General features: G+C 34.7%; 1 protein-coding gene across 6 annotated transcripts in view; it reads right to left on the bottom strand.

Moving 5' to 3' along the window:
* Positions 1–13,349, bottom strand: part of LOC136032980 (polypyrimidine tract-binding protein 1-like) — a 203,362-nt gene that overhangs the window by 124,355 nt on the left and 65,658 nt on the right. For 2 of the 6 annotated variants that reach the window (XM_065713492.1, XM_065713493.1), the window contains exon 1: positions 2,347–2,591. The exons of the other annotated variants lie outside the window; for them this stretch is intronic. In XM_065713492.1, coding sequence (XP_065569564.1) covers positions 2,347–2,349 — 3 coding nt within the window. In that variant the 5' untranslated portion in view covers positions 2,350–2,591. Of the gene's footprint in view, positions 1–2,346; positions 2,592–13,349 lie in introns of those variants that run through there. 6 annotated transcript variants of the gene reach the window in all.

The raw sequence follows: 13,349 nt of genomic DNA, 5'->3' as shown, positions 1-13,349 counted from the left end.
TACCTGAACATGATTCAAAGAGAAGAATAAACAGAACTTCAAAACTTGTAGAAAAGCTAACAAAAGTAACAATTTATATGTAAATTAACCATGCTAAATCATAGAACCTTCTCCACTAACATGAGACGTTAAAGGGAACCATTTTTTGTAGAAACGAAAGGGTAACCTAGCCCCCATCCCTCCAATGTGTAAATATATAGCCCAAATTGTATAATTCCAATGTCTTCAAGCAAGTCGTCGTTCTCAAAAATTAAATAGTAACGAAAGTGTAAACTTCCTAGTTCATTGAGTTAGGAAAATATCAGGGATAAGCCAACTCAGACGTTAATTGATTGGGTTGGTAAAGACAAAGGAACAACGCCTGAAGCAGTAAAATCCCTCCTCCCATTTTCAATTCGTAAACTGAATCAACGTTGATGAAAACAAGAAACAGAAAAACACATTGGAAATAAACAATATGGGCTATACACTTGTACATCGAGGGAGGAGGGATAAAGTATAGTGCAATTGCAGTCAGAATGTCCTAACTACAATTATTCTGCATTTAATAAAATGCAAATTGTTTTCTCATCATGTTTCCTTCTCAACAGCCCCATTTACAGGCTTATATATTAAACTGAAAGCAACTAAAGGTCAATTAGAAAAAGTTCTTTGGGTAAGAATAAAAAAAGAATTAGTAATCTTGACACAAGACACTATTGGTACTTCTGTCTTATAGCCACCATACTCAAGATCTTGTATCGCTAACTTGGGACAATAACCGGTCTTCATGGCGTTTATACCAGAAAATATTAGCTTCAGCTCGGTGGGAAACTACATTGTAGCTATATTTTAATTTAATATTTAGTTGCATTTTGGTTAGGTTAGTTTAGGCTATGTATTTAATATAATGCGGTCTGGGCGGCACCCCTCCAATAATTCTTTGTTTTAGTTTTCATAATTTTGTTGATAATATATTATATTTTCATCATATTTTGTTTTGCCTCATTAGCATTAACCAAACTTATCTTTTCAACAGAAGTTGAGTGTGGTGGCTATAAGACACAATTACCCACCATTTTGGATTAGCTTAACACAATAACAAATCAGTAATACCATTTGGTTTTCAATTCAACACTTTCTAAATAAAATACCCTAGTTACTTAGGTCTAGTAAGTAAGGGTAACAGGTCAGATCTAATGCCAGAGAAAAACAAACTGATAACTGAAAATTATGGTAAATGTTGTTTTGTAAAAATTTCAATAGGTAGGCTATAGACCTCTTATATAGGCAAATTTCAGGACCCTCTAGAGAGAGGAGTGGAAGTAGATATTTCAAAATACCTTCCCGGGACGTACTTTAGCCTTTAGACCCATTCCTGAAAGTTTTATTTCCCTAACCTATCCCCTTTCCAAGATAACCAAAAGTAGCTAAAGTAGAATTTTACCAAAAATTTTAGTTAATTGACTTCTTGCTATCTCAGAAAGGGTTTAGGTTAGGAAAATGAAACTTTCAGGGATGAATCTACAGACTAAAGTATTTCCCGGGAAGGCATCTTGAAGCAACTTCCTCCACTCCTTCTCCCTCTAGAGGGCCCTGACCTTTGATGAACTTTAAAAATATGTGTGTTATAAAAGTGAAATCTTGCGAAATAGATCTTCTGCTTAATTGAAGTACAACAAAATTGTTTTCAGCTTCATACCTTTGTTCAATTACATTTTATAAGGTTTTAAAGATATTCAAATACATTTCCTAAATTTTGAAAAAGAAATTGATATGGCTCAAAATTCTACTCAAATAACAGGAATTGTATTTTCAGAACTAAAGGCGGAGAAAAAGCAACTGGTAACTGAAAATTAAGATAAAATGCTGTTTTGTCAAAATTAAATGGGTAATAGATCTGACATGGAGGCAAGTTTCAGGACCCTCTAGAGGGAGAAGGAGTGGAGGTGGGTAGTTTAAAACACCTTCCCGGGACATACTTTAGCCTGTAGACCCATCCCTGAAAGTTTCATTTTCCTAACCTAAACCCTTTCTGAAATAGCAAGAAGTCAATTAACTAGAATTTTACCGCTAATACATTTTGACTCCCCTATACTTTGCCCCCCTCCCCTAATGTGCAAATATTTAGCCCATAATATATATTTCCCATGCATTCTGTCAATGCTTCTCTCTAGTTTCACCCCCGTGAGCTCGTAAATTGAATCAGCTGCAACAAAACAAGAGTGACGGGTGGTGGTATGCATAGGAAATAGCCTACATAATTTGGGATATATATTTGTGCATTGGAAGGGGGGATAAAAATTACTGGATCTGCAGTCAATATGTGTTAGCTATGGTATATATGGTGGAAGGTACAGCTCTTACCATATTTTGTTCCTTTAAATAGAATTAAATCACAAAAAGAAATAAACAGACGTTCAGGTACAGTCAAACAAAATAGCGCTGCAAGAAAATTTATCACTGGACTGTATTTGGTATGTAGCTTTTATCACACACTTAGTTTTATTAAAAATTCTCGGTTCCAAGAAAAGGAATTGATAAAAAGATTCAAAACTAGTAACCGAAAGGAGAAACAGACACACTTATAGTACAGCAGACAGAATGGAACTAAAATTACAAATTTTGATTCAAGTGAACAAAGGAACTCTTCTCTATTCGCGGAGATCACGCATACATGACCAGCGTTGCCACAAAACCGCTAACTTGTCATGCCTATGGGTTCCAACATTGTTTGAAAGGATGCAAAAAAATGTAACTGCTTTTGCAAAACAATCTATTAATAAAGAGCATTAGATTTTATCTTTACTCAACTTTGAAATAAAAGTGCCGAGATATTTATCTGAAAGCCTAGAAACATTCCAATTTATAGAATGTAACATGTGCTAAGTTTTACCATATAAATTATAAGTTGCTTAGGTTTTGAAAGATGAATAGGAATCAGACATGGTCGTGTCTGAAGGGCGGGTGTACAGGGTTTGACCCTCCAAAAAAGAAAAATCGTTTAACTCGTGAAAACGTAACAAAAATACATTGGAAAATTTTTTTAGACGTGTTTTTGAAAGTTTGTATTGTGATATTGTGCAGACTCACCTAAGAAAAATCAAAAATTAAAAATGCGAAAAATTAGCTTTTCAACTGTTCCATTTTTTCGTGAAATCGCCAACATCATTGAAATCCGTAAAATATTCCAATAAAAAGACTGAATACAGAGTGGTATTATTTAAATACGTTCTGAGACCATACTGGCTATGCATGACAGTTGAGTATCTGTCTTCCTCTCGTGTAGTTCAATTATAAAGGTTAGATTTTGCTGGGTTTTTTTTTTTTCTTTGTTTTCTTTGAGCACTGAGGACGACTTGGCGGAGGTCCTTGTCGAAATATTTGCTTGTTTTTCATATTTAGCTACTGGCTGATAAAATCCTCGTTTTTTCACCTATTTGTTTTTTCTCTTTTCATTTTTTATTCCCTTTCTTTGTTTTCATAAGTGGTATTATTGTTCCCGTATCGTTTCGGCTAATGGTTTTAGGTGACAAATTACGATACATTTTACGTATTCATTTTAATAAATGTGTAAATTCATCAATCTGTGGCAGAACTATAGCGTTACATTACTTTAGAGCCAACGCATTTAAAAAAAAGGCCAACCATCGTACATTTATTTTTATAATGAAAAGTAACGGACTGATAAAAACAGAAAATATGTTGAATAGAAGCGTAGATTTTTCAAGTGCTTGTCTGGTCAATTTAAAAGCCATCTGTTATTTGCTTAGTAAATCCTCCAGTTTAAATATAAATAACTGACGCAGTTATTGCAGGCGCAAAATACATAAACAAAACGATTTCGGATCAAACACTCGCTCAAGCAGGATTTCACGAACGTGTTACATAAACAGTACTTCTAATTCTAGAATATTTGACATAATATTTGCACTTACGAGCGACGAATCAAGTTACAAAAAAGTAAAAAGAAATGAAACAGTGGGATATTACATTTTAACAGTAACAGTCAAATCGCCGCACTGCATTCTTTTTTAAACAATCGATAAAAAAAAATGCTATTTATAGACCCATAATGAAATATACACAAGGAACTTAAACACAGGGTCCACGCCAAAAGATATAAGGAAAACATAAAAATTCAAACGTTTTTTCAAAGAAATAACTGGTGGAATATATTAAAAGCTAGTGATATCATTTTCTTTGTCACCGTCAATGCACACAAGTCCAAACTTTAAAAAGGAAGGGGAGGGGGCAGAGGTGAACTAGGATTTTTCTCGAAGAAAGGGGACAAAATAGGGAAAATGCACCTCTTACATCGACTTTTTAGGATGAAGAGGGGTAATAGTGAAAAAAAAAAATATTCACAATTTGTATAAGAAGTACCCAGAAACTCTGGAAAAATTGGATTTTGGGGGGAGCCTGGCCCAGAGGCCTTCACCCTGTGCACGTCCCTGAGGGACTGTATTTACAATGCCAGCTCTGGAGGTATATTTTTCTGATCTTTTAACCATTTTGATTAAATGAAATTTAGGAATTGTAACATGGCACTGCATGGGTGTCTAAGATATATAGGGCGTCGAAGAGATATCAGGTTCCCTCTGATCGGTTTTGGCCCATAAAAAAGTAGTAAAATTTTCAATTTCCAATCAAAACCTCTAAGCGTCAACGAACATCCGTTCTACGTTGTAACGGCTGGACAAAAAAAAAATATACGTAAGATGCATCACTCCTTCCCAAGTCCACGGTATTGCTTTCGACTACGACAAATAAGTCTATTGATTGGACTGAAATCGCTTCGTGTGTCATGATTAATATGAACTGTATGTACTTAAATAGTAATATACTATCAAGTCCTAGCCAAAGGACATATCTGGCATTTTCATAATTTTATATAAGAGCAGCTGATATTAATTTTATGGTTTTTGCAAGGGTAGTTTTTCGCAAAGGAACCTAAACGAGAAAAAACTGTACAAAATTTCACGGTATAGCTGAACATCTAACCCATCTTGGTATTAATAAAATAAAGCATAGGGTTCGTCTGCGATTTTGACACAGAATACCTAAACTATGCAAGGCAGGCTCTGATCTAGTGGCAATAAAGCCTTTTTGTCCCAATTATGAACCATCATCCCTCCCCCTAATGAAGTGGATATGCAAAGCATGTGCGATCAGTGGATAAAAATCAATTAAATGAACTTTCTCTCTTTCTGACTCATTTCTGTAAATTTTAGATATGCACTTTCATCTGGACAAAAGGATACGATTTAAACCTACTTGATGTTGAATCATAGATGGCATTTATGCACATGGATGCTAAATAAACCAATGGAAGCCCGTTGTTTTTGCTTTGGAGAATTACGAGCATTTTATAGGTCCTCCTGGGTGGTCTTTCCCGAAAACAAATAATGAACATTAACCTTTTGCATCCATAGATCATATCTCCTTTCATTTTCTTTTACGGCATAAAAATATTTGATGTTAATTTTAATGTTTTTTTTTTGCTTTTGAAATTATTTCTCTCCAAAAGTTTATTCTACCTGTTTTTCAAACTTATTGTTTTTACACAAGTTATTACTTATAGTTTGATTTACCCGTATTTGCACACATATTCCAGCTAAGTTGGAAAAATTAGTTTATTCTCAGAGATACACCATAAAAAAAGACAACTCAGTACAAGCACGTTTCCAATACAAAGAAAGAGTGTGCAGTTCCAACGAAAGTAGAATCTAGTTGCGTTAATTGGGAGGAGAGGGGCAGGAGGGTATGTGCCCCTAGATTTTTTCCCTCTCTTAAATCTCAAAAATACCTTTTGGGGTGTATTGTTATTGAAGAATGCCCTTTTTCGTATTTTCATTGAAAACTTACCTCCCCCATAGATGGTGAAAAATAAATTTTGCCCCCCCCCCGCCGCTTTCAAAATTCGTTACTTGACGCCACCGGTAGAGTCTTGGCCGAAAAACTGGTAGAACATTACATTTCCCAAAAATTTAAATAAAAAGAAAAAAAGGAAAAGAAAAGAAAAAAACGAAACAAAAAGAAAAAAAGAAAAGAACTCGTGCTCATTAGATGCACCTAAACAACAACTCTCTTGCTTGAAAAAGAAACTTAGAGAAACATAATTTTTGGAGAAAGTACAAAATCACTTTACAGGAGAGAAAACAGGAAAAGCTTCTTTTTTCTGAATTTTTTTCAATAAAAAAAGGATCGGCTTAGTTATTATAGGGATTTATCAACGAGGATGGTTTTTTTTTTTACAAGTAATGTTTTTCTAGTAATGGTTTCCAGTAATTTTAACGTACCTTTCATTTAATGCTTCCCTGCCAAGTTGGAATATTTCCTGAATTTCTAAACTGAACTTTTGGGATCCAAAAGGTGAAGAAGTTACATAGAAAGTCACTTTAGAAAAAAAGTCAACACTTCAAAACTTAAAAACAAATAAAATGATCAATGAAGTATTGCAGATCCATGACGTATCAATAGTCATTGAAATAAGTCAATGATGTCACAGTTTTATTGCGTTTTAGAAGATTGTGTTCTAATCTAATGATTCTTCTTGGTAATTAAACAAAAAAAAACAAGTTTTTTAAATGAAAGTAAGGAGCGACATTAAAACTTAAAACGAACAGAAATTACTCCGTATATGAAAGGGGCTTTTCCTCCTCAACGCCCCACTCTTTACGCTAAAGTTTGACTCTTTCTCTTAACTCTACATTTTAAAACAGGTAAAAACTTTAGCGTAAAGAGCGGGGCGTCGAGGAGGAAAAGCGCCTTTCATATACGGAGTAATTTCTGTTCGTTTTAAGTTTTAATGTCACTCCTTACTTTCATCTAAAAAAACTTGTTTTTTTGTTTAGTTTCTGGACGTTTTTGAACTAATGCATGTTTTGATCTTGGCTCTCCGCAGATAAATAATTAAAACGAAATTTGATTATTAATTTTTTTGGCTAAATGGCTTTTTCAAAGTTTTAATCGGAAGATTTTGAGAAAAAAGGAGCGAGGGAGGAGGCCTAGTTGCCCTCCAATTTTTTGATTACTTAAAAAGGCAACTATAATTTTTAATTTTTTACGAACGTTTTCATAAGTAAAAAATATACGTAATTTACGTAGCGAACTTCTATATTCGTATGTTTTTATTGCGTATATGAAGGGGCTCACCTCTCTTCGATACCTCGCTTTTTACACTAAAGCTTAAATTTTGTCCCAATTCCTTAAGAATGACCCCTGAATCACAAAGGCCGTAGAATAAATAGTTGAAATAACTAAAAATACTTTAGCGTAAAGATCGAGGTATTACGAGGAGGTAAACCCCTCATATGTGTAATAATTTCTGTTCGTTTTCAGTTTTAATGCTGCTCCTCACTTTCAGTAGAAAAAACTTTTCATATTCATTTATTCATTGTTTTCTTAAATAATGCTAGAAAATCCTGCGCCCCCTCCATCGAAAGTCTCTTCCCCCATGAGAAGTTCCTCCATGGAAAGATCCTCCCACGTAACCCCCCTCAACTCTCCCACCACAACCAAAAAAATCCCCCTGAAAACGTCTGTAAACTTCCCATTAACCATTACTATATGTAAACACAGGTCAAAGTTTGTAACTTGCAGCCCCTCCCACGGGAACTGCGGGGGAGTAAGTCGTCCCCAAAGATATAGTTATTAAGTTTTTCGACTATGATGAATAAAAAGGCTATCTCAGAATTTTGATCCGGTGACTTTGGGGAAAAAATGAGCGTGGGAGGGGGCCTAGGTGCCCTTCAATTTTTTGGTCACTTAAAAAGGGCACTAGAACTTTTAATTTCCGTTAGAATGAGCCCTTTCGCGACATTCTACGACCATTGAGTCGATACGATCACTCCTGGAAAAAAAAATAATAAATAAACACACATCCGTGATTTGTCTTCTGGCAAAAAATACGAAATTCCACATTTTTGTAGATATGGGCTGACACTTCTACAATAAGGTTCTCTGATACGCTGAATCTGATGGTGTGATTTTCGTTAAGATCGTATGACTTTTAGGGGGCGTTTCCCCCTATTTTCAAAAATGAGGCAAATTTTCTCAGGCTCGTAACTTTTGATAGATAAAACTAATCTTGATGAAGCTTATATATTTAAAATCAGAATTAAAATGCGATTCTTTTGATGTAACTATTGGTATCGAAATTCCATTTTTTAGAGTTTCGGTTACTATTGAGCCGGGTCGCTCTTTACTACAGTTCGTTACCACGAACTGTTTGATTTACCTTTGTGATGTTATTTTTTCTTATGCTGGTTTGTTTCTTTTTTTTTTCACACAACTTTATCCTTACTTGTAAACTACAAACCTATCTATGTAATTATGACGATAAATAAAAAGTTAGGTTAGAATTTAAAGAAACCGCCGACAAATCTATTAGAACAGCAAAAGATTTGTATAAAATGAATCATTTACAATGGAGAAATCTTGACTCAAATTATGGAATGCGTACGCACTTTTTAAATTTATTAAGTTGATGTAACCAAAGTAAATTATCCTCTTCCAAGAAATACAAATCTTCCTGTCCAAAATTACGAGACCATCTTTGGCAACTACTAATGTCACTCATTTCCAACTCCCCCTTCTATTTTAATTAGGGTGGGGTTGATCAGAAGTAAATTCCCCTAGATTTTAAATATTCAAAGCATTTCTGAATCATTAAGACTTAACGCAGCGTAGGGCGTCTCAAACCTCAATTATATGTATCTTTTAATCACCAACACTCCGCTGCTGTTCATTTAAACGATCTGATGACTACCGCATTTCAAAAATGACTATCGTAGTTAGTTTCATTACCGACAGGACATCTGATATAGTAAATCATGGACAGCGTAACATAAATTTTACAGGAGAATGGCAAATCTGGAAAACGAGTTCACGATTTTCCACTTTTTTGGCAGAAAGGCTCCTGTAGGACTACAAAATGTGCAAGTAAAAATTTCCAATCAAAAATTCACATTTGGAAGAAAAAAATAGTTTTGTAAGCAAGTAAAAGAGAAATAACCTATTTTCGGAATCCAGAAACTTAAATAGTCTTGACATCCAAATAAGATACAGTAAAACGGATTAAACCAATCAGCTGAGAATATTGATTCTAATCTAATCTTGCGTTGACAAAGAAATGTTACATAAAACCCTTCGAATTCCTGTAGCCGAGCAAAACTACGTATCTATTCGATGTTATTGCAAAATAATCTACAAAAATCTTCTTTTATCCTATAGTTTTCGAAGCAGAACTATTTCTGCAGAATCTTATTTCCCAGAATCTTTTCTTTTTCGTTAAGGATTTTAAGATCAGATGTTATGTTGAACATTTACAGGGTAAGGTTAGCTTGTAGTTTATTTTTGTCATTTAGTTAAAATACTTAGGTTGCCCTCTGCTCTAAGCAAAGAAGGTGATAAGCTGCTGAAATGGTAGCATTTAGCGTTTGGAAGCCAAAGGGTATGTTCTAAGCCCTTTTTAATACCTGCTCCCCGTAACCCTCAAGGACATCTAATAAAAAAATTTTAGATAGCCATTTTATTCAAAACAGCAATAAGGTCCAAAAAAGTGCCTTCAGGATTAAATGAATGATCCCCATAGTCCATGGGGCAAGGGCCGTAAATATTGCAAATTGGCAATTTTTTAAATTTTTTTTTTTAATGGAATGGTGTTCGACTGGCTCGAGACTTCCAGTGACCATTCTTTGAGCCAATGAGACCAAGATTTTTTTGGGCGAGGGGGGAAAGTTATCTGAAAATCAGTCAATAGTTTTTTGTCTCCGATCAGTTTGAATTTTTCAATCGCAAATCCTTGGGCCAATAAATACTTAATTCATAAAAGAAAATCTGGGGCAAGGCTCTCTCCTCGATAAAATAGTACTAGAAAAGGCGCAAAAGAGATTTTTTTTTTTCTGGTTGGCTTGAAACTCAAATCGGTTAAGGTTTTGGGCTAAGAGGACCCGAATGTAGAAAAAAATATTGGTTACTTCCAAAAGCATTGACATAGGGCTGGAAAAGGGCAAGAAACTTTTTCCCTTGGTAACTTTTCGTGATATTGGATCTAAGTTTTGGTATACCCATTTTGTTCACAAACATTACAAGGTCTAATAGATAAGCCTGTTGAGATGGACATAACTCTGGGGGCAATAGATCCAAAGATTTCGGTTTTTTCAATTAAATAATACGTCATTTTTTCAAATTTTTCAGAATTAACCCTCCCCCCCCCCTAATAGAGTGGATCCGTTCCAATTGTCAATCACCTATCTAAGACTTCTGCTTATTTTTTCCACCAAGTTTCATCCCGATCCCTCAACTCTAAGCGTTTTCCGAAATTTCAGGCCCCCCCTCAATTTCCCCCAATGTCACCGGATCCAGTCGGGATTTAAAATAAGAGCTATGAGACACGATATTCTTCCAAACTTCAAATTTCATTAAGATTCGATCACTCCTTCGTAAGTTAAAAATGCCTCATTTTTTCTGATTTTCATAGTTAACCCCCCCCCAACTCCCCTAAACAGAGCAGAACCGTTCCAGTTATGTCAATCACGTATCTAGGACTTCTGCTTATTTTTCCCACCAAGTTTCATCCCGATCCCTCAATTCTAAGCGTTTTCCAAGATTTTAGGCTCCCCTCCCCTCAACCCCCCCAATGTCACCGGATCTGGTCGGGATTTAAAATGAGAGCTCTGAGACACGATATCCTTCCAAAGATCAAATTTCATTAAGATCCCATCACCCGTTCGCAAGTTAAAAATACTTCATTTTTTCTATATATTTTTTTTTATTTGGTTAATACCAAGTGCCATAAAAAATTTTGATTAAAAATATTAAATAAAACACGGAAGATTTTACCTGAATACAATTACAGAATAGGTCCTGAACTGAACGAGATTAAGGCACATATATGATACTTTGTTAGTCATCATAATAAATGGATGATTATTTGGCCACTTTTTAAAAAATTTTGCAGGAGAGTTATGCTAATTGATGGTTGCTTTTAGGTAGAGGCTGGCAAGAAGTCCTGTCCTATGTGGTTTTGCTCTACTTAATTGAAAAAAAAAAATCTGCTGACAGAATCCAATAGCTTGAATATTCTTTCGATGACTTTTTTAATAGTCTTGGCCATTTTGAATTTTAACAAAAAAGAGGGTACAACTTTGTCATCAAGACCTGTTTCACAATGTCAAAAATGGCATGTAACAAGTCGAATCAAATGGTATATTACTTGTTAGTTTTTTTGTTTGATTTCTACATTTTCTTCTTTTTTTAATTGTTTTTTTGTAATTTGCAGACTTTTAGGGTATCTACAAATTTTTGCACATAATCTAGGCATTAGCCGAGAGAGGGCTAATGCCCCAGATGTGGTTCTAGGACTATTTGCAATTTGACTCTTTTGACATTATGAGCTACTGATGAACAATCGGAAGAAAAAATTATAGCAAATATACAAAACTGCTAGCTTTTGTCTATAGCCTAGGGAGAAAAAATAAAAAAAAAAAAATGAAATCAGCACAAATATAAACAATGGTACTCTCTAACAGCTTTATACATCTGGATCAGGAACTTTATTTTCAAGAATTAAAAAAAAATTCGGAAAATGGTTGACTACCCTGTGTAGATTTGTTTGGAAAGAGATTCTTAACCATATGATACGTGTAATTACCTACAAATATTTTCAATAAAATTCTCTCCATAGACATAAGAAATGCATTTGGAGCAATTGAGCCTATTCAATAAAGTAATTCCTCGTCGACATTGCATCTTCTGCTTACATGTGCATATGCTTGCTTATTATAAGCTTCATAACATACAGTTGTCTAACATATGATCAAAGTTAGTACGTGTATGGAATACCACGATTTTATTCTATTTGAAACATGTGCAAAACATAATTACTTTTCTACCTTTTTGTACTACTAGTTTTTCTGACCTACTTATTATTTTTCTGTTGAAAAGAAAAGTAATAGGAAGTATGTTTATTTTCTTACATGTAAATATGCCTGTTTATTCAAAGATTGTACAAATGGCCAAATTCGTATTCAAAATTTGTGTTTCTATTAAAATCCATGTTTTTATTCTATATGAAACCTGCCACACACTGAAAGCTATGAAGTAATTGAAGAGAAAAGTATTTCGATTTACCTTGCATACAAATATACCTGTTTATCCTAGGGAACTTCCGAACAAAGAAATGACTCAACTTGTCAAAATAAGTCCTGTCCTTGCTGATATGGATTATTTTGATGGACTTGGTCCTAGGGAACAAGGCAAAGCCTAAAGGGAGAGCATGGAATCAAATGGGAAGGCAAGACTCTCCTAGATTTTGATTATACAGATGATTTGAGTACCCAAGACAAAACATTAGCAAAATCAACGAATTTTTGGATATTTTTAGAGTTCAAGGTGCAAGAATAGGTACAAAAATAAAGGTGAAGGAATGAAATTGGGTAACGAGATGATCAAATGCTCAGCTTAAGTTGCCTAGGCGTTATTCCTAGCAAAGATGGTGGATGTAGTGAAGATGTAAAAAGTAAAATAGTCAAGGCCCACGGTGTATAGTTAAAGAGAGTTTGGAAAATTAGGACAAGTCTGCCATCCTAGACCAGGATATTGAAAGCTTCAGTAGTGACAGTAGTAAAGGATTGTTCTGAATTTTGGATGCTTCGGAAGGCAAAGGATGATCTGTTAAATGTTTTCCAGAGGAATTGTCTACGGATTGATCTAAGATATCCGTTTGACTAACTCTAAGGCAAACAACAAGTTGTACGACAAATTTGGTTCTTTTTCACTTTTAGAGCTATAATGACAGAAAGGTTGAGATGACTAGGACATGGTTCACGGATGAAGAATGCAAGATTACCAAATACTGTTCTTTTTCACCATCCATCCGGATCAAAACGAAAAATTATGACGTCGACCAACGGGGTGGGAAAGAGCTCATAAGGATGGATCTAAAGAAAACTGGAACTTTTTAAAAAGGGATACAGATTGAAGTTTTGGATAGATTGGGGTGTAGGAGGAAAGTGCAAAGCTGTTTCGGTTTCAGGCGGCGTGGTGCTGCAATGATAGTACTTTTTAACTTTCTTAGCTATCACTTTTATCGTTACTATATACCACAACTTAATTTGAACTGTGATCTGGCTGTTGAGGTCTTACAACAATAACAGAAGCCAAATTAGAAGTCTACAAGCCTAATTGACAGGAGTTAGCCCGATATGTTAATAGCTCGTGAAATGCACTTGTATTATTTCGTGATAAAATTTAGCGATGTCATCAAGTAAGACTTTCGTAGAGGAAAAACATCCGACACTGATACATGCAGTGCATCTGTGCATCTGTGCATCTTTCACAACCATAATTCTTTTTTAGTAAAT

This window comes from Artemia franciscana, chromosome 11 (genome assembly GCF_032884065.1).
Source record: "Artemia franciscana chromosome 11, ASM3288406v1, whole genome shotgun sequence".
Taxonomy (NCBI): Eukaryota; Metazoa; Arthropoda; class Branchiopoda; order Anostraca; family Artemiidae; genus Artemia; species Artemia franciscana.
This window is presented reverse-complemented; position numbering and strand designations above follow the sequence as displayed.